This window comes from Cervus elaphus, chromosome 14 (assembly GCF_910594005.1).
Source record: "Cervus elaphus chromosome 14, mCerEla1.1, whole genome shotgun sequence".
Taxonomy (NCBI): domain Eukaryota; kingdom Metazoa; phylum Chordata; class Mammalia; order Artiodactyla; family Cervidae; genus Cervus; species Cervus elaphus.
In genome coordinates this window covers 53,532,338-53,554,348 of record NC_057828.1, presented here as the reverse complement: position 1 = coordinate 53,554,348, position 22,011 = coordinate 53,532,338, and the positions used below count along the sequence as shown (strand labels likewise).

The 22,011-nt window shown below is 45.1% G+C and overlaps 1 protein-coding gene across 2 annotated transcripts in view; it reads left to right on the top strand.

Annotated features, from left to right (window-relative positions):
- Positions 1–22,011, top strand: part of SPEN (spen family transcriptional repressor) — an 88,661-nt gene extending 66,650 nt beyond the window's left edge. For both annotated transcript variants that reach the window (XM_043924127.1, XM_043924128.1), the window contains 9 exons: positions 1,983–2,108; positions 2,618–2,731; positions 3,612–3,725; positions 5,337–5,437; positions 10,393–18,526; positions 18,959–19,447; positions 19,593–19,787; positions 20,130–20,288; positions 20,847–22,011. In XM_043924127.1, coding sequence (XP_043780062.1) covers positions 1,983–2,108; positions 2,618–2,731; positions 3,612–3,725; positions 5,337–5,437; positions 10,393–18,526; positions 18,959–19,447; positions 19,593–19,787; positions 20,130–20,288; positions 20,847–20,978 — 9,564 coding nt within the window. In that variant the 3' untranslated portion in view covers positions 20,979–22,011. The remainder of the gene's footprint in view (positions 1–1,982; positions 2,109–2,617; positions 2,732–3,611; positions 3,726–5,336; positions 5,438–10,392; positions 18,527–18,958; positions 19,448–19,592; positions 19,788–20,129; positions 20,289–20,846) is intronic.

Below are 22,011 nucleotides of genomic sequence, written 5' to 3'. Positions count from 1 at the left end.
AAAATAGTTTGGTTACAGCTTTGTATCCTACAATACTGTTTTGTGTTGTGTTTGAAAAAATAGGAAAATTACTTCTGTCTTCCTAGACTTTCTCTAGGACTTCACAGTTAATAATTGTGAAGAAAGTAATATATTTGGACTTTGGAGAGAAAAAAAAAAATAGTTTGAGTAGAAACAGCTATTGTATATCTTTTAGGTTTGTGTTTATGTGATGTCCATTTGTCCATTCTTATGTATACACTAATGCTCTAAGCAAAAGATTCTTAATATTTTTTAATGGCATACCTAGTCTTGTGAATAAAATATTATTTGTGCTTGTGGCTGAACAAAACTTCATCTTTGGAGCTTGAGACGAGAAATTGAAGTGGTTGGCAGAAGTGGAGCAAAAACAGAGAAGCTGTTTAGGGAGAGATACAAATAAAACATTCATCTTTCTTTTCTGATTACTTAAGTTCTCTTATTTTTGTGAGGGTAATGTATACTCTTAATTCCAGCTCTACTGCCTACCTGGATGAGTGACTAGATGCTCAGTTACCTATCTGGGCTACAGCTTCTTGTGTCTTTAGATCACAGTCTGTTACTTATTTGTTTTTTGGCTTTGCGAGACTATGAATTGATAAAATTTTCAAACATACTTTTATTTGAATGTTGCTGCTACCATAAATTTTGGAGGAGTATAAAAAGTTGAATTTGGGCATGTGGATATATTTTCCTCACCAGGGTTGCTAAAAATGCAATGATTATTGTGTTTTAAGAGCTATGCTTGTCAATAAGGTGGACATGTGAGTATTCCATTTGAAAACTATTATCTTGTTTGCAGTTGCTCATGACTGTCACTATTTTAATGACATACAAACCTTGGGAACATGGTCTGCTGCTTATTGATAACAGATTATGCTATAACAGAACCTTTTTAGTGAGTCAGCCCACTATTGTTCTTTGGAAAATTTAAATGGAGCTATCTTGAGTTACTGCATTCTATGTAATGATGAAAACAGCTTCCGTTTACCATTACTTAGAAAAATTTTGAGTATAAATTATTGCTTTTTTTTTTTAAAGGACCCATCAAACAGCTCTTTAAATGCATTACTCATTTTGCTCTGTTTCAGGTTTTGATTATTGGCTTGTGACCCTTAAGGAGGCTTAGATAATCACAATACATAATCTGCAATATATGGCCCAGCTCATTATTGTTTAAGTACAAGTTTTGCCATCCAAGTGTCTGGTTTCTCTGGACCATTTTCATGTGTAAGCCAGGTTTTTTCACTACCTCCTCTAAGTAGGCAGGACCAGAGTGTCAGATGTGACAGCAGGTTTTGAGCATTCCAAAGAAAGGGGGATATTCCTTTGTGTAGAGTGTTTCTTTAGTCCAGGGATGGTGTTCTAATGCATCTTCACAGAGTAGTTCAGATATTTATATAGTCCATTCATTCTGGGTATGAGAGATTATTGCCACATTTATCAGTCACCAGGTTTGATTCAGTTAGATATACTAACAGAGTGAATCTTCTGATTCAGGATTGTATATTTTAAATCACTTTTTGAAAATTTGACTTATCATTGTTATTCTTCCCAGATGCTGTATTTTAAATGGCTTGCCGCCTAATAAGTATTTTAGATATTGCAGAAGGGAATTATTTGTTAGGTTTTCATTAAATAGGCCACCTTTTACTTCTTATCATAAATTTCTCTTAACACAGGTATTATGGATTTAAAATTTTGAGTTTTGAGTTGCATTGCAGTTGCTCTTCTGCAAAGAGCTTCACGTGAGAAGAATTTCATGGTTTGTGACTACAAATGTTGTGTTGAATAGATTTTTAGGCTATTTACAGTTGCATTAAGATGTATAATTGTAACTAAGCAAGTGGTTTGGGGGGAATCTGATTGTTTTGAGAACCATGTAGCTCATATGGACTTGGTTTATTCTGATTTATTTTTTATTGGTATATCACTAAGTGGTATCCATCCATTGTTTTTTTCAGGATATTGATATTAAGAAAGTAAATGGAGTCCCTCAGTATGCATTCTTGCAATACTGTGACATTGCCAGCGTTTGTAAGGCTATTAAAAAGATGGATGGGGAGTACCTTGGAAATAATCGTCTCAAGGTAAAGGAATTTATATAAGTTATTGTGCTATTAATATTTGCTGTGTTTTTTTTTTCCCTCAAGATTTGGAGGTGTTTTCTTTTGGTATATATGATTATTTAAAATTGCATTAGTACCGTTGCTGCTGCTGCTGCTGCTAAGTCGCTTCAGTCGTGTCTGACTCTGTGCGACCCCATAGACAGCAGGCCACCAGGCTCCCCTGTCCCTGGGATTCTCCAGACAAGGATACTGGAGTGGGTTGCCATTTTCTTCTCCAAAATAGTACCGTTAGATAACCATAAAGGTAATAAACTTCTTTGCATCCTCATCCTGTTATACTATAATTTGAATTAATACTCGCTTAGCCAGGCAAGATAAATTTTGTGTATGTTTTTGTTTGATTTTAACTTGATGATTCCCACTTGAGGTGGTGGTTTGATAAGATTCCTACCGAATACAAGTTTTTTCACAATTTTTGTTGTTGAATAATTGGTGGCTTAACTAATAGAAATTTTGCCTTTTGTATTCAGCTGGGATTTGGAAAGAGCATGCCTACAAACTGTGTGTGGTTAGACGGGCTTTCTTCAAATGTGTCAGATCAATATTTAACACGACATTTCTGCCGATATGGGCCTGTGGTAAAGGTAAGTGGGAAGTTTGGGTATGTGGCTTTAAGTTACTTCTGACTTCCTTTCTTTTCGTATTCTGTCCTTTAAGACCCAGTTTCTAGTGCTGACTTTTCTTTAGTAACTCATACATTAAAATCCTCTTTTTTCCAAAATTTGATCTAGAAGAGCACTTGATTATGATATGAGTATTTTGAAAAAACTATATTGAACCCATCAAAATGATTAATTTTGGAACCAGTCTGCAAAATACTGTTAAATAGAATGTTGCTTAGGGATTTCTATAATTTTATATCATTAAAATTAGTCTGATTATATAATTATTCACATTCACACTTATATGTAGTAACTAGACTTGATTTTTTAAAAAATGATAATTTTCAAAAACACTCACAAAACAGAATATTCATCCAACCAATGTTTGTTGTGTAACATTCACAGACATAATAGGAAAAGGGTCTTTGGACCCCATTCCATTATGTGAAGGTAAAGATTTTAACTTCTTAAAAGCAGATTTTACATTGTGGGAGGTATGTTGTATAACTTTGACATTTCTTTAAGTGTAACTTTTGTTGTATGGAGAAACAGTTTTTTGGTCTGGTGGTTTTTTGTTGGTACTTACTTTAATATAGGACAGTACTCAGTCAATGTGGAAAAAGTAGAATACAGAAAAACAAAATAAAAACAATATACCTCAGGCCACAATATCCACAAATCTAAACAGTTCCTACGACATTTTGTTGTGTTCTTACTATAACATGCATCATCAGGAAAACCAGTTTTTTTTCTGGAATAAAATATATATATATTTATTCTTGGCAGTGTGTTAGTGACTTAGGATGTTGTTGGGACTAACACAGAATTTTGTTGGGAATGATGTTGTTTTGTTTTTTTACAGGTGGTGTTTGATCGCTTAAAAGGCATGGCCCTGGTTCTTTACAATGAAATTGAATATGCACAAGCAGCTGTAAAAGAGACCAAGGGGAGGAAAATCGGTGGGAATAAAATAAAGGTGTGCAGAATGACTTTAAGCAGAACCAAAACAAAATCATGTTTGGATCCCAACCTTTTAATGATTGGCATTTTGTTGGCTTACAGCACATCTAGTATATGTCCTCAGTTGTCAAGGGCGATATTACATTTTTTACATTTGGCTACTTAAGGACACAGAGTCTTTTAAAACGTTACCACAGAACCTTCCCTAAAAATCCTCATTTGAGGAAGTGTTCATCCCTACACCCTGGGTTCCTGGTGCTCACAAGTGAGCTCTCAATGCAGGCTGCACTCCCAGGAGCTCCAAGTGTCAGTCCAGCTTCTTGAATGATCCTCTCTTGATCTTTTTTCCTCTTCTCTTAAAGAGTGGGTAATCACTGAAAGGATGATCTTTTGTCTTAAGTATCTTTATTTAAAAACTTTTGTTCATGAGAGTTTCAAGGAATTTATGCACTTAATAACTCTGATGATTAGATTGAAATTGGTCTTTTTAAAATAAGATATTGATAGATGGTGAATATCATGCTTTAGTGACTTTGAGGCCTCACTGAGTAAAGTTTAAATGTTCTTCCATATTTTATGTTCTAACTGTGGTTCCAGTAAATTTATGCACAAGATGTTATTGTTTAGTTGCTCATCATATCCAACTCTTTGCAACCCCATAGACTGCAGCACGCCAGGCTTCCCTGCCCTTCACTATCTCCCAGAGTTTGCTGAAACTCATGTCCATTGAGTCAATGATGCCATCCAACCATCTCATCCTCTGTAGCCCCCTTCTCCTCCTGCCTTCAATTTTTCCCAGCATCAAGGTCTTTACAATGAGTCAGTTCTTTGCATCAGGTGGCCAAAGTACTGGAGCTTCTGCACCAGTCCTTCCAATGAATTTTCAGGGTTGGTTTCCTTTTGGATTGACTGGTTTAATCTCCTTGCTGTCCAAGGTACTCTGATCCAGCACCACAGTTTGAAAGCATCAGTTCTTCAGCACTCAGCTTTCTTTATAGTCCAACTCTCATATTCATATATGACTACTGGAAAAACCATAGCTTTGACTAGAAGACCTTTGTTGGCAAAGTGACGTCTCTGCTTTTTAGTACGCTGTCTATGTTTGTTATAGCTTTTCTTCCAAGGAGCAAGCATCTTTTAATTTCATGGCTGCAGTCACCATCTGCAGTGATCTTGGAGCCCAAGAAAATAACGTCTGTCACTGTTTCCATTTTTTCCCATCTATTTGCCATGAAGTGATAGGACCAGATGCCATGATCTTCTTAGTTTTTTGAATGTTGGGTTGTAAGCCTGTTTTTTCACAAGACATTACTAGAGTTAGCTGGTCTGATTATTTAACTGATGGCCTAGAATCCTGATAGGTATGTTTCAGTTTTTGATTTTGCTTTTTCCACTTCTTCAGAAACTTTAAATTATAATCCTTTATCAAGATTTCTGTAGAATTTGAGAGTTTTCAAGTTAAAAAAATAACAGTTTTAGTTATGAGGACTATTTCACTTAAATGAGATTTAAGTTAACATTTTCTTGAAATTTATCCAGAAGAAGAGTTTTCAAATTTGGTAACACTTTCCATCATTGAAATCTGAAACTTGCATTAAACACCTGCTATTCATTTTTTTTTTTTAAGGTGGATTTTGCAAATCGAGAAAGTCAGCTGGCATTTTATCACTGTATGGAAAAATCTGGTCAAGATATTAGAGACTTTTATGAAATGTTAGTGGAAAGAAGGTATGTATTTTAACCTATCAGCATAGCTTGAATTTTAAAATTTCTAGTACATAAAATTTAGATGGCATTAAATTCTGTTTTTCATCCTTTATTGCTACTCTCATTCCCCCCGAACTTATCCCTTTTATTATCCCCATGTATGGAAACACATTAAAAATGGATTTTAAAAAAAAAAAAAAAAGGATTTTTCATGTAGCTCATGGGAGTTGGGTTAACCTTTTTTTGTTTTTTGTTTGTTTGGGGTTAACCTTATCTACATTTTCTCCCTGAGAATACTCATTAAAAGAGTTATTCTTTTCCAGACTATAACTTTATGTATAAATCATCTTGCCTTACACATTTAAATTAAACATGTTGAAATGCTATAGACTATTAAATGCCCAGCCTATTTAGTAATTGACAACATCCAAGTTGTCACCATGTATGAGCTCATAGAATTAATTGAAAGAACAAAGAACTTTCAAAAGACTATCAAGAGCTTTGTTTTAAATTGAGATCTCTTAAATAATTTGTGAATCAGAAAACCAAAGCTGTATAAATTAGTAACTTTAGCTATGTAGAAAGTAAACAGTCCTTGGGAATTCCCTGGCCTTCCAGTAGAAGGACTTGCTGTTCTCACTGCCATGGACCTGGTTTCAGTCCCTGGTCAGGGAGCTAAGACCCCACAAGCCGCATGGCGTGGCACACCTTGCTTACCCTTGTCAGTGTTTGCAGTCATGGTTATGTGGTATTTGATGTTTTTCTGCTGCTTGTGGGAATTGTAGGAACCATGGCAGCTCACAGGCGTTTAAGGTGTCACCGTCTAAATCAGGCTAATGTTTAAAATTGCATCAGAACTGATGATTAATGCTTTTCTAGACCACATATATTAAAACACCCTGACAATGTCACTAGGTTCTTCAAAAGCTGATCACATTTGAAAATGGAAGCTATCATCCATATGATAAAGCTATTTGTCCAAACTTGCCTCTGTGATTAAGTCCCCTAGAATGTTTCTACTAGATTGCCACCCCTGTAGATAAGTGTTAGACAAAAGACTATTTGAGAAATGCCTTTAGATACTCAAGTTCAAGTATAAAAGGGTTCTGTGACAAATATGAGGCAAATCCTGATCATGCTCCTGGAAACCTATTGAATGCATCTCCTTTTTATTGCCTCTTCTTGCCACTTCATTTTTGTTTAAATCAAAGAAGGTATATATTTCTTTTTCATTTCCTTATGGTGTATAGTGTAATGGTCATTAAATACTTGGGCGGTTTTTTAATGAAAAATGTCCCCTACATCCAAATTTCCAAAAGGTTGAACTTCTAAGGTTTCAGTGGTTTTTCCACTAGTGGATCGGAATCCACGTTCTAAATTTTTCTGTGTGTGTGTGATAAAGAGAAAGAGAATGAACATATGTAAGAACATAGTCTACATATCCTCTATAGGGAGGATTCTCCATCCTCCCCAACCCCGTAATCTGAAGTCATTGTTAATACTTTCAGTTCTTATAGGAATTCTTAGCCATAAATGAGTGGAAAATGTGTTGATGATCTAGTGGCACTTAAGACATAAAAATTTCATTCAAATTCTCTGTGTGTATGTTGAATATTTTTCAGAGAACAGTGTCTTGTGAGGGTTGGATAATGTTATGTGGGTGTTAATTTTTTAATATTACCACTCAAATTAATTCATTTTACTGGTGATTTGGCTCTGGCTTTGTTCTTTGGTTATTTATCCCTGTTGAATGGAGTTTATCTCTAAAGTAGGAAGCATGAGGGTGTGGGTCTTTACTGTGACACAGTTTTGCCTCATTTGGTTTCAGGTGGCAGTGTTTCTGGAATGCATTCCTTTCATAGAACTTGAGACTCTTTGCCTTCTCTATAGAGTGGAAGGAAGTCATGCCACTCAATAGTTGATTAAGTGAGGGGGGAAAAAAAAATGCTTTACCCCCTAATGACAGTTCAGCTCAAGAAAGCAAGTGATGACTCATTTTCATAGGGCTCTACAGTTTAAAAGTATTTCTTTTATTCCCTTAAATACAGTGTCAGGGAAATAGGGCTGTGACTCTTGTCATGTGTTACTTATGGTAGGAATTGACGATCAGATGACTTTGCTGATAAGGCTCCTAAGTGACTGGGCTGGAAATAAACCCAGTGCATTTAGTTTACCTGCTAGTGCATTGAGTCTTACAGGTCGCCAAAGTGATTCTCAGCACAAATTTATGGGGTCACATTATGCTTTAGATGAATTTCTCACCTACTTACCGTAGTTTGGATATTGTGTAGTCATGGGAACAGCATTCTCTGAAAACCTGACCTTTCAAAGTCCCTCTGAGTCCTGCCAGAGCCTTTTGTACATAGTACTAGTGTGCAGTTTTATTGTCTCTTGCTAGAGTTCCTTCGTGGCAGGAAAACTCATTTCTTTTGGTAGAGTACAAAATCATCATTTATTAAACTGAACAGTGTAGCACTAATGTTTACATATATACCTTTGACTTCTGTAACTTTTTTCTTTCACATTTTGGACATAGTTTTAGTTTGCTTATTTTAGAAAATACCTGGAAGCCATTTTTAAGCCTACTTTTAATGCAGGTGGTAAACTTACAGCCATTCTTGGTGTCTTAACCACTTTGTATTAGAAAGCTTAGGGAATTCCCTGGCGGTCCAGTGGTGAGGACTCTGCACTTTCATTGCCAGGGGCTTGAGTTCAATCCCTAGTCAGGGAACTAAGAATCCTGTAAGCCATGGTATAATCAAAGGAAAAAAGGAAGCTTATAGTGTGTTCTCCTTTACATATGAAAGCGATGCTTCCTTGGAGTTTGTATTTATGGTGGTAATGAGTTAAGTCAGCCTAATTTTACAAAATGGCTGGCCAATATTGAGGCAAAGAATCTGATTCCTATGGAACTGTAGAAGGATCATCTTGAATTGGTCTTGAATATCATAGATGTGTCATAAATGATTCTCTTTGAAATGATAAAGTTCAGTATAAATGTATATAATGTGCTATTGATGCTTCCAGTGTTGAATGCTAAGTCTAGATGCTTCATTTGCCATTGAAAATGGGTTAGAACATTGCCCAGTAGCAACTTTGACATACTTTTCTAAGGTTCATTCTTTCAACAAATCTGGGTACCTGCTATGATCCAGCAAGACAGAAAAGCTCATGCTTTTAGAGGCTTAGGTTCAAGGTTCATTATGTTTCATTGAGCTGCCATTAGTAGTACTATGTAGACTGAGTAAGCCATACTTGTTTGAAAGAACAAAAATAGGATGTGAATAAGAGTAAAGGAATTGGCCTCTGTTACAGGTAAATTTCCATTTTATACACCATACACGTTCTTGCATGTAAATTCAATCCTATTTTGCATGCACTGGGTCATGTCACTTTAACAATTAAGGAATTTTTTTATAATTAAGGAATTATCTCACACAGTTTGTAATACATAATTTGTTAGTTGGCAGGTTGGGGAAAAGTAACAATTACCTAAGGCCAAGTGTGTGCCTTGTATTATATTAGGAAAGTTTTTACAAAGTTTCATCTTATTTAACCTTCTTGTTTAACTTATTCTTAAATAACATCATCATTTTATAAGTGTAAAGACTGAGCCCAGGGAGACTGGTCCCCAGTGTGTGTTTTTTTTTTTTCATTTATTTTTATTAGTTGGAGGCTAATTACTTTACAATATTGTAGTGGTTTTTGTCATACATTGACTTGAATCAGCCATGGATTTACATGTATTCCCCATCCCAATCCCCCCTCCTACCTCCCTCTCCACCCGATTCCTCTGGGTCTTCCCAGTGCACCAGGCCCGAGCACTTGTCTCATGCATCCAGCCTGGGCTGGTGATCTGTTTCACCCTAGATAAAATACATGTTTTGATGCTGTTCTCTTGAAACATCCCACCCTTGCCTTCTCCCACAGAGTCCAAAATTCTGTTCTGTACATCTGTGTCTCTTTTTCTGTTTTGCATATAGGGTTATCGTTACCATCTTTCTAAATTCCATATATATGCGTTAGTATACTGACTGATTCAAATGAATTCTTTTTAATGGCTGAGTAATATTCCATGGTGTATATGTACCACAGCTTCCTTATCCATTCCTCTGCTGATGGGCATCTAGGTTGCTTCCATGTCCTGGCTATTATAAACAGTGCTGCGATGAACATTGGGGTGCACGTGTCTCTTTCAGATCTGGTTTCCTCAGTGTGTATGCCCAGAAGTGGGATTGCTGGGTCATATGGCAGTTCTAATTCCAGTTTTTTAAGAAATCTCCACACTGTTCTCCATAGCGGCTGTACTAGTTTGCATTCCCACCAACAGTGTAAGAGGGTTCCCTTTTTTTCATCTGTCTTTTCAAACAATACATTTGTTTCCCAAGTTTTGGTAAGACTATCTCTTGGCAGCAAAGTAATTAATTTATTTAACCCAGTCTATCTGAAATACTGTTTCAACATGTATTCAATCTGAATAAATTACTGAAGTGTATATATCTTCTTTAAAAAAAAAGAGACTAAATCTACCAGATCTAGTCTGTATTTTATACACACCTCAATTTATACTAGCCAGATTTTAAGCTCTTAGTAGCCACCTGTGGTTTGTAGCTGTGGTATTGGATGGTGAAAGTCTAATGATTTGTTCGTTGTTTAGTTGCTGAGTTGTGTCTGACTCTTTGTGACCCCGTGGGTTATAGCCTGTTAGGCTCCTCTGTCTGTGGAATTTCCAAGGCAAGCATACTGGAGTGGGTTGCCATTTCCTTCTCCTTCCTTGTTTTGGATGAGGGATCAAACCCATGTCTCTTGCATTGGCAGGTGGGTTCTTTACCATTGAGCCACGAGGGAAGCCCAGTTCTAATGATTAAATAATGGCAAAGATTTTTAGAAGCGGGCCTCTGTAATTGCACGTGTATGATTAATGTGTCAGTGACGAGAAAACAGAAAACCAATACATTCTTTTTTGTCTTTGGCAGAGAAGAACGAAGGGGATCTTATGACTATAGCCAAGATCGTACATATTATGAGAATGTCCGTACTCCAGGCACATATCCTGAGGATTCCAGACGGGACTATCCAGCTCGAGGGAGAGAATTTTATTCAGAATGGGAAACTTACCAAGGAGACTACTATGAATCACGATATTATGATGATCCCCGGGAATATAGGGATTATAGAAATGATCCTTATGAACAAGATATTCGGGAATACAGTTACAGACAAAGGGAACGAGAAAGAGAACGTGAAAGATTTGAGTCTGACCGGGACAGAGACCACGAGAGGAGACCAATTGAACGCAGTCAGAGTCCAGTGCACTTGCGCCGCCCTCAGAGTCCTGGAGCATCTCCCTCACAGTCTGAGAGACTGCCGAGTGATTCCGAGAGGAGAGTTTACAGCCGCTCCTCAGACCGGAGTGGAAGCTGCAGCTCACTTTCCCCTCCAAGATATGATAAACTTGACAAACCTCGTTTGGAACGCTATACAAAAAATGAGAAGACAGATAAAGAACGAACTTTCGATCCTGAGAGAGTGGAAAGAGAGAGACGTTTAATAAGGAAGGAAAAGGTGGAGAAGGACAAAACTGACAAGCAGAAACGAAAAGGAAAAGTTCATTCCCCAAGTTCTCAGTCTTCGGAAACAGACCAAGAAAATGAGAGAGAACAAAGCCCTGAAAAGTTGAGGAGTTCTAATAAACTGGGCAGAGAGAAAGCTGACAAAGAAGGAGTAGCCAAAAACCGCTTGGAACTCATGCCTTGTGTGGTTTTGACTCGAGTGAAAGAAAAAGAGGGGAAGGTTATTGATCACACCCCTTTGGAAAAGTTGAAAACCAAGCTTGATAATGACACTGTCAAGTCTTCTGCCTTAGATCAGAAACTTCAGGCCTCTCAGACAGAGCCTGCAAAATCTGAGTTGTCTAAACTGGAATCTGTTAGAATGAAAGTGCCAAAGGAAAGGGGGCTTTCAAGCCACGTAGAAGTGGTAGATAAGGAAGGCCGGCCCAAACCCAGGAAGCACTTAAAACCAGAGCAGAGTGCTGACGGGGTTAGTGCTGGGGATCTGGAGAAGCTGGAGGCGAGGAAAAGGCGTTTTGCAGATTCCAATTTGAAAGTAGAAAGGCAGAAATCAGACCTCAAGAAAGGTAGTCCAGAGATGGAAGATGCTCGGGTGCTTTTAAAGAAACAGCCTGACATGTCATCTAGAGATGTCATTCTGCTGAAGGAAGGAGAGTCTGAAAAAAAGCCTGTGAGGAAAGAAATTCTTAAAAGAGAATCTAAAAAACTTAAACTAGACAGACTTAATGCTGTTCCCAGCCCCAAAGACTGTCAGGAGCTTGCCAGTATTTCTGTTGGGACTGGCTCAAGGCCCAACTCAGATCTGCAAGGAAGGCTGAGAGAACCAGTAGGTGAATCTGTGGAAAATCAAGAAATCCAGTCGAAAAAACCCACTCCCTCAAAACCACAACTGAAACAGCTGGAGCTATTAGATGATCAAGGACCAGAGAGAGAAGATAATAGGAAAAACTATTGCAGTCTTCGTGATGAACCACTTGAATGTAAATCGGGCCAAGAGAAACCACATTCAGTAAATACTGAAGAAAAAATTGGCATTGATATTGATCACACGCAGAGTTACCGAAAACAAATGGAGCAGAGTCGTAGAAAACAGCAGATGGAGATGGAAATAGCCAAGTCTGAGAAGTTTGGCAGTCCTAAAAAAGATGTGGATGAATACGAAAGACGTAGTCTTGTTCACGAGGTAGGCAAACCCCCTCAGGATGTCACCGATGACTCGCCTCCCAGCAAAAAGAAAAGGATGGACCATGTTGATTTTGACATCTGCACCAAGAGAGAAAGGAACTACAGAAGTTCACGCCAGATCAGTGAAGATTCTGAAAGGACTGGTGGTTCTCCCAGTGTCCGGCTTGGTTCCTTCCACGAAGATGATGACCCTATTGGTTCTCCTAGGGTAATGTCCATAAGAGGGTCTCCTAAAGTAGATGACAAAGGCCTCCCCTATTCTCATATAACAGTCAGAGAAGAGTCCTTAAAATTTAATCCTTATGATTCGAGCAGGAGAGAACAGATGGCAGACATGGCTAAAATCAAACTATCTGTCTTGAATCCTGAAGATGAACTAAATCGGTGGGATTCTCAAATGAAACATGATGCCAGCAGATTTGATGTGAGTTTCCCAAACAGCATAATTAAGAGAGACAGCCTTCGAAAGAGGTCTGTCCGTGACTTGGAACCTGGTGAGGTGCCTTCTGATTCTGATGATGATGGTGAACACAAATCTCACTCACCTAGAGCCTCTGCATTATTTGAAAGTTCTCGGTTGTCTTTTTTATTGAGGGACAGAGAAGACAAACTACGTGAGAGAGATGAAAGACTCTCCAGTTCTTTAGAAAGGAACAAATTTTATTCTTTTGCATTGGATAAGACAATCACACCGGACACTAAGGCTTTGCTTGAAAGAGCCAAATCCCTTTCTTCCTCTAGAGAAGAAAATTGGTCTTTTCTTGACTGGGACTCCCGATTTGCTAATTTTCGAAACAACAAAGATAAAGAAAAGGTAGACTCTGCTCCAAGACCTATTCCATCCTGGTACATGAAAAAGAAGAAAATCCGGACTGATTCAGAGGGAAAAATGGACGATAAGAAAGATGACCATAAAGAAGAAGAACAGGAAAGGCAAGAATTATTTGCTTCTCGTTTTTTACACAGCTCAATCTTTGAACAAGATTCCAAGCGACTGCAGCATCTAGAGAGGAAAGATGAAGAGTCTGACTTTGTTTCCGGCAGGTTGTATGGGAGGCAGACCTCTGATGGACTGAATAACACAACTGACTTGATTCAAGAGCCAGTAGTTCTTTTCCATAGCAGATTCATGGAACTCACACGAATGCAACAGAAAGAAAAAGAAAAAGACCAGAAACCCAAAGAGGTCGAGAAACAGGACGATACAGAGGATCATCCCAAGACCCCAGAATCTGCTTCTGAGAATAAAGACCCAGAACTGAAAACTCCATCTTCAGTTGGACCTCCTAGTGTCACCACTGTAGCTCCAGAGTCAGCAGCAGCATCCCTGGAGAAGACAGCTGGTGAAAAGACTGGAGAGGGGCCTTCGGTGGCAGAAGAGAAGACCACTGAGCCAGCCTCTGTCCCAGAAGAAGCAAAACCTGCCAATACAGATCTGGCTCCCGTCACTGTGGAACAGCCTGAGCAAGGAGACTTGCCCCCGGGAGTGGACACCAGGAAAGACACTGCCGAGCCTCCTTCCACTGTTGAAGGAGGCTCATCAGTCGATCAGCTGCCTTATCTGGATGCCAAGCCTCCAACTCCTGGGGCCTCATTTTCCCAGGTAGAGATCAGTGTAGATCCTGAGCCTAACAGCACCCAGACACTTTCAAAACCAACTCAGAAGCCTGAAGAAACCGATGAGCCTCAAGTGGAAAAGCCAGACTTGGCTGCTAACGTTGAACCTAACACAAGTCAAAAAATGGAAGATGTTCCTGAGGCTCCGCCTCCAGCTACTGAAGTTGTAGAGGTTGATCCTCCAGTTGCTGCAAAAGATAAAAAGCCAAACAAAAGTAAACGTTCCAAGACCCCCATTCAGGCAGCTGCAGCAAGTGTCGTGGAAAAGCCCGTCACCAGGAAGAGTGAGAGGATAGACCGGGAAAAGCTCAAGCGGTCCAATTCTCCCCGGGGAGAAGCACAGAAGCTTTTAGAACTGAAGATGGAGGCAGAGAAGATTACAAGGACTTCTTCTAAAAACTCAGCCGCGGACCCCGAACACCCCGAGCCAAGCTTGCCACTTGGCCGAACCAGGCGCCGGAATGTGAGGAGTGTTTACGCAACCATGGGTGACCACGACAGCCGCTCTCCAGTCAAGGAGCCCGTCGAGCAGCCACGAGTGACCAGGAAGAGACTGGAGCGGGAGCTGCAGGAGGCCGCAGCGGTTCCCACAACCCCTCGGAGGGGGAGGCCTCCAAAGACTCGCCGTCGGGCCGATGAAGATGACGAGACTGAGGCCAAAGAAGTCGAGACGGTCAAACCAGCTGAGGGCTGGAGATCCCCACGATCCCAGAAAGTAGCTGCTGGTGGTCAACAAGGGAAGAGGGGGAGAAATGAACCCAAAGTTGAGCCCGAACGTCCTGAGGCCACCAATGAGGGGAGTCCCCAAGTGAACGTGAGAGAAAATAATACAAAATCCAAGGCTGATAAAGAAGCAGCAGCGAGTGAACAGAAACGTGACAAGAAAGATATTAGCACGGACAGAAATCCGCCCGAAACCCCCCCAGTTGAAGTAGTGGAGAAAAAAGCAGCCCCTGAGAAAAACTCCAAGTCAAAGAGAGGACGATCTCGAAACTCTAGGTCGGCGGTGGACAAATCTGCAAACGTGAAAAACGCGGAAGCCACCTTGAGTCCCAGCGTGGCTGCGGGCCCTTCAGAGCTGCCAGTGGAGAAGGAGGCTGGGGTCGTGGCAGTTTCCCCCGAGAAGAGCAAGAGTCCCCAGAGGGAGGGGAGTGTATCCTCGCAGTTGAACAGTGAGCCCGCTGGACCAGACAAGGAACCGGAGAAGGAGGATGTGTCTGCCTCCAAGCAGTCCCCAGAAGCAAATCAGTTAGCCCGGCAGATGGAGCTGGAGCAGGCCGTGGAGAACATCGAGAAGCTCACGGAAACCTCCACACCCACGGCTTTTAAGGCGGCAGCTCCTGATGCCACAGAGGGCCTCTCTACAGAGGACAGGGACAAGCCCGCACACCAAGCCAGCGAAACAGAGCTGGCCGCGGCCATCGGGTCCATCATCAATGACATTTCTGGGGAGCCAGAAAGCTTCCCTGCACCGCCACCTTACCCTGCAGAATCTCAGACAGATCCGCCACCTCCTGAAGAAGGCATGGAGCCTGAGACCAATGAGGCTGTGTCTGGCATCTTGGAAACAGAGGCTGCTGCTGAATCTTCTAGGCCGCCAGGCAGTGCACCTGACCCCTCAGCAGGCCCAGCAGACAACAAGGAAGCCAGAGGAGACAGCAACGAAACCTCCCACCCAGTGCCAGGAGCCAAGGGGTCAAAAGAAGCAGAAGTCACTCTGGTTCGGAAAGATAAAGGGCGCCAGAAGACTACTCGATCACGCCGCAAACGGAATACAAACAAGAAAACAGGGGGCACTACAGAGACCCATGTCCCTGAACCCGACCAGGTTCCAAGCAAGAGCCCCGCTTCAAGTGATGGGACGACGGTACAACCCCCAGAAGCTCCACAGGAAGAAAAGCAGGATGACAAGCCCCAGCCCACTGCTCCTGAGTCATGTGCTTCTGACCCAAGCAAGACTCCATCCCGAGAGGATCTGCCCCAAGAAAGCAGCGTGGAGGAAGAGACTCCGACCAGAGCACCTGCGCTCCCAGACCCCGCCCCTCCCTCGCAGCCTGCCCCTGTGCATGATGAGCCTCAAGCCAGATTCAAGGTGCACTCCATCATTGAAAGTGACCCAGTGACCCCGCCCAGTGACTCAAGCATGCCCACCCCACCAATTCCCTCCGTAACAATAGCAAAGCTCCCACTCCCTGTCGCTGCCGGGGGGATCCCACACCAGAGTCCCCCTGCGAAGGTGACAGAGTGGATCACGAGGCAGGAGGAGCCACAGGCGCAGTCCACCCCGTCTCCGGCTCCTCCCCCAGACACCAAGGCCTCTGACATTGACACCAGCTCCAGTACACTGAGGAAGATCCTCATGGACCCCAAATACGTATCTGCTACGGGTGTCACTTCCACGAGTGTCACAGCGGCCATTGCAGAGCCTGTCAGCGCTGCCCCTTGCCTGCATGAGGCACTGCCCCCTCCAGCTGAATCGAAAAAACCTGTTTTAGAGGAAAAAACAGCAACTCTGATAACTAACACCTCTGACACACAGGCCTCAGAGGTTCCAGTAGCTGCTGACAAAGAAAAGGTGACTCCAGTCATTGCTCCTAAAATTACTTCTGTCATTAGCCGGATGCCTGTCAGCATTGATTTGGAGAATTCGCAGAAGATAACTCTGGCGAAACCTGCTCCTCAGACCCTGACGGGCCTGGTGAGCGCCCTGACTGGCCTGGTGAACGTCTCCTTGGTCCCAGTGAATGCATTGGCCGGCCCTGTGAATGCCCTGAAAGGCCCAGTGAAGGGCTCAGTGGCCACGCTGAAAGGCTTGGTGAACACTCCTGCTGGCCCCGTTAACGTCCTGAAGGGACCAGTCAATGTCCTGACAGGGCCCGTGAATGTTCTCACCACTCCAGTGAACGCCGCCACGGGCACAGTGAATGCCACTCCGGGCACAGTGAACGCCGCCACGGGTGCGGTGACGGTCACGGCGGGTGCGGTGACCGCTGCCTCTGGGGGTGTGACAGCCACAACAACGGGTGCTGTGACGGTGGCAGGTGCAGTGATCACACCGTCAGCAAAGTGCAAACAGAGATCCAGCAGCAGTGACAACAGTCGGTTCCACCCGGGGTCTATGTCTGTGATTGATGATCGCCCAGCAGACACGGGCTCCGGTGCTGGGCTGCGCGTGAACACTTCTGAAGGGGTTGTGCTCCTGAGCTATTCGGGGCAGAAGACTGAAGGGCCCCAGCGGATCAGCGCCAAGATTAGCCAGATCCCCCCAGCAAGTGCGATGGACATTGAATTTCAACAGTCGGTGTCCAAGTCTCAGGTCAAACCCGATTCTGTCACACCGTCTCAGCCTCCGGCCAAAGGCCCTCAAGCTCCTTCAGGCTATGCAAACGTGGCCACCCATTCTACTCTGGTACTGACTGCACAGACATACAACGCATCTCCTGTGATTTCATCGGTGAAGGCCGACCGTCCGTCCTTGGAGAAGCCCGAGCCGATTCACCTATCTGTGTCCACACCCGTCACCCAGGGTGGCACAGTGAAGGTCCTCACCCAGGGCATAAACACACCCCCGGTGCTGGTTCACAACCAGCTAGTCCTCACCCCAAGCATAGTCACCACTAACAAAAAGCTTGCTGATCCCGTCACCCTCAAAATAGAAACCAAGGTCCTTCAGCCGGCAAACCTGAGCTCCACTCTTACTCCCCACCACCCTCCGGCTCTGCCCAGCAAACTGCCAGGAGAAGTGAACCATGTCCCGTCGGGGCCCAGCACCCCGACAGATCGAACAGTGTCCCATCTGGCAGCCACCAAGCCAGATGCGCATTCCCCTCGACCCAGTGGGCCCGCTCCAAGCCCGTTCCCACGGGCGTGCCACCCCAGCAGCACCACATCCACTGCGCTGTCCACGAACGCCACGGTCATGCTGGCAGCAGGCATTCCTGTGCCCCAGTTCATCTCCAGCATCCACCCAGAGCAGTCTGTCATCATGCCGCCACACAGCATCACCCAGACTGTGTCCCTCAGCCACCTGTCTCAGGGCGAGGTGAGGATGAACACGCCCACGCTGCCCAGCATCACCTACAGCATCCGCCCCGAGACACTCCATTCTCCACGGGCCCCCCTGCAGCCGCAGCAGATAGAGGTCCGGGCCCCGCAGCGCGCCGGCACCCCCCAGCCAGCCGCAGCTGGGGTCCCCGCCCTGGCCTCCCAGCACCCTCCAGAGGAGGAAGTGCACTACCACCTGCCCGTGGCTCGAGCCACAGCCCCCGTGCAGTCGGAGGTGCTGGTCATGCAGTCTGAGTACCGGCTGCACCCATACACCGTGCCCCGGGATGTGAGGATCATGGTGCATCCTCACGTGACGGCCGTCAGCGAGCAGCCCCGGGCGGCAGACGGGGTCGGGAAGGTGCCACCAGCCAGCAAGGCCCCTCAGCAGACAGGGAAAGAAGCCACTAAGACGGCAGATGCCAAAGCTGCCCCTGCCCCTGCCCCTGCCCCTCACGGGGAGGCCCGCATCCTCACAGTCACCCCCAGCAACCAGCTCCAGGGGCTGCCTCTGACCCCACCGGTGGTGGTGACCCACGGGGTGCAGATCGTGCACTCGAGCGGGGAGCTGTTCCAGGAGTACCGGTACGGAGATGTCCGCACCTACCACAGCCCGGCCCAGCTCACACACACGCAGTTCCCTGCCACGGCCTCCATCGGCCTGCCTTCCCGGACCAAGGCTCCCGCCCAGGTGAGCACACCCAGTCTGTCTTCTGGTCCAGAGTTGGGGGTGGGGGGGTGGGGGGGGTGGCGGGTACGAGTGAGGTCCCCGAAATATGGCGTCCTTTTTGTGGATTTCATGAGACGCTTCCTCAACTTCAGAGTGAAGGGCTCAGATTACAGCAGAGCCTGGGGACGTGAGGGAGCTCACAGTGAGAGTGGGTGGTGTGGCGGCTCTGACCCGAGAGGGTGACAAGGTTCTTCGGGTGACTTTTACCAAAGCTGTCAATCCTGAATGCCCGAGAGCAGGGCCATCTGGTCAAAGCTTCTTCAGGGGGCCTGGCTGCCAGGAGCTTCCCTGCAGGTGACCCACCCGGGAGCTCTTGGCTGCTTGGTTGGGGGCAGGATGCTCTTTGTGCAAAACAGACTGACTCTGTTCCTTTCTCTTCCCACCCAACTCCAGGGCCCCCCTGAAGGCGAGCCCTTACAGCCCACTCAGCCTGCTCAGCCCACACAGCCCCTCCAGCCTGTGCAGTGCGCACAGCCGGCCCAGCCTGCACAGCCCTCCCAGCTCAGCCAGCCTCCAAGCAGCAAGATGCCTCCGGTGTCCCAGGAAGCCAAGGGCACCCAGACAGGAGTCGAGCAGCCGCGCCTCCCTAACGTCTCTGCCAACAGGCCGGCTGAGCCTCACACCCAGGTCCAGAGGGCGCAAGCAGAGACGAGCCAGACCTCCTATCCCTCCCCTGTGTGTGTCTCCTTGAAGCCTGACCTCCCGACGACTCTTCCTGCTCAGGCTGCCCCAAAGCAGCCGCTGTTTGTCCCCACCTCCTCAGGCCCCAGCACCCCTCCAGGACTGGCTCTACCCCATACTGAAGCCCCACCCACCCCCAAACAAGATTCCTCTCCACACTTGACTTCCCAGAGGCCTGTGGATATGGTGCAGCTTCTGAAGGTAAGCCTGGACAGGGCCTCCCCTACCACCTTCCAAGCTTTACCTGAGACCCCCACTTAGATCAGCACCTGCTGCTCAGGGCCGTGACCAGCATGGCCTTGTTCTCCAGCCGTGAGCTCACTGTTCTTTGTTTCCCTGCGAGCAGAAGTACCCCATCGTGTGGCAGGGCCTCCTGGCCCTGAAGAACGACACGGCTGCTGTGCAGCTCCACTTTGTCTCTGGCAACAATGTCCTGGCCCATCGGTCCCTGCCCCTCTCCGAAGGAGGGCCCCCCTTGAGGATTGCCCAGAGGATGCGGCTGGAGGCCTCACAGCTGGAAGGGGTTGCCCGAAGGATGACGGTAAGGCTCAGGGCCCAGGTTGGCCACTGTCCCACCCACAGGAAGGGAGGCCATGGGTGGGCCCCACTGTCTCCCTGGCTTGTTTTGGGGTGCAGTAATGGGATTCTTGGAGTGGATGATGAATGGCGTGTTCTGTCTCCACTAGGGGTGTAAAGTTTCTCTAGACCTAGAGATGAGGCTCCTTTTCATTCAACAAGTATATGGATGGACCTCAAGGTCATTTCAGTAGTATGATTTTTTGTGGATTTAGAAGCCAAATCCCCTGGGTTGGATAGTTCTTTTTGGTTTCCGACCTTCTTTTGCGAGGTGGTCTCTGATCACTGACAGCTCCCTCTTTCCCAGGTGGAAACAGATTACTGTCTGCTGCTGGCTCTGCCCTGTGGCCGCGACCAAGAGGACGTCGTAAGCCAAACAGAGTCACTCAAGGCTGCCTTCATCACATATCTGCAGGCCAAGCAGGCGGCAGGGATCATCAATGTTCCCAACCCCGGCTCCAATCAGGTCAGCCCAGCATCCTGCCTTGGCACACGTACGCCTGTGGGGGTGGGGGTTGTGGGTAGTGTTGGCTGGGCAGTTTGACTAACCTGCCAGTGCCAACTAGAGGAGTCCAGGACAGTTTCCCCGAGGAGCTGGACAAAGGGGCATTCTGGATAGAGGAGACCAGCCGGGGATGGGCATGTATGGGCAGGACTGCCATTTGCCCATCCGGGAGATGGTCAGCAGGCAGCTGAGACAACAAAGGTCTTTCTTTAGCTTAACTATTGAAAAGAGGCCCCCAGGGAGGTGGTCAGTTTGTTTGTTTTCTGATACCTAGTTTTCTTTTCTTTTTAATTATTTTTTTTTTCCCCACTTATTTTTATTAGTTGGAGGCTACTTACTTTACACCTAGTTTTCTTCTGAAAGTCTCGAGAGACCTTAGCTGGTTGGGAACTTGACTCAGCCTGGCTCCGTGTGTTGGGCCTTCAGGGCCCCCCAGTTGGGAGTTTGAGGGAGGAGAGGTGGTTGGTGGGTGACATGAAGCCGGGGATCCCAGTTCTCTCTCTCTCGTCCCCACTCCAGCCCGCCTACGTGCTGCAGATCTTCCCGCCCTGCGAGTTCTCTGAGAGTCACCTGTCCCGGCTGGCCCCTGACCTCCTGGCCAGCATCTCCAACATTTCCCCCCACCTCATGATTGTCATTGCCTCTGTGTGAGCCACTGAATGGTCACCACTCAGTGTATTTTCCTGAGGCTCTGCAGCAAAAAATAACACAGGACAACCCAGCCACGTGGAGGAAGAAGCTGCCGAAGGGGACAGACTCCACTGCCAGACGGCCAGCCTCACCCTCCTGCCCGCCCGCCCGGCTCAGTCGGACAGACCCCTCTGGGCAGTGGTGCTGCTACTTGTATGTTTACATGACGTTTAGCCCAAGGACAGACCACCAACCGATGGACTTGCAGACACCTTGAGGCTGGGTTTCTCTCTCCTCTTTTTGGAGAAAAGGAACAGGGCAGTGGGATTTTTTTTGTTGTTTTTGTTTTTAAGAAACAAAACAGAACTGCCTTTGCACTAAATTAGTGACTTGGACTTTTGCACAGTGAAGACAGGCTGTGACACTCTGGATGTCTTGGTGTACGTGAACACACATCGCAGACTCACGCAGGACTTCAAACATCTGCTGAAACCTTGGGGTCAAGGAACATTTCATTGAGTTGTTTGGTCCCCACTCCTCCCTTCCCCTTGCTCATTTGGATGTCACCTCTCTTAATTCTGCCACCACCATCTTTGATTCACCCAGGATGTACAGTTTACAATCAAAAAGAGCAAACGGAAGGATTTTTCTCTCCTAGTGGAATATGCAGAACTTGGGATGTGTGTATATATAAATATATAATATATATAAATATATATAATACTGACTTAAAAATCAAATTCCCTGACATACATTTTTTTTAATCTGTGCCAAAAATGTGTTTTCAGAGAAAATCTTATTTTCATACTCAGACTTTGTATTGTCACTCATTTGTATAAGTGCGCTTCGTTATAGCACGGGCCCTGCCCCCACAATTTGGAAGTGTCACACACACAAAAAGACTGTACAAAAAGACTGGCTTCCCTTCTTCCTGTGACCTTGACCTCTCTCCCAACTTCCTAACACTTATTAATTTATGAAACTGTTTTTCTCAGCGCAGTTTTGCTTTGTGTGTCCATTGGATTACAAACTTTATTAAAAAATACAAAACATG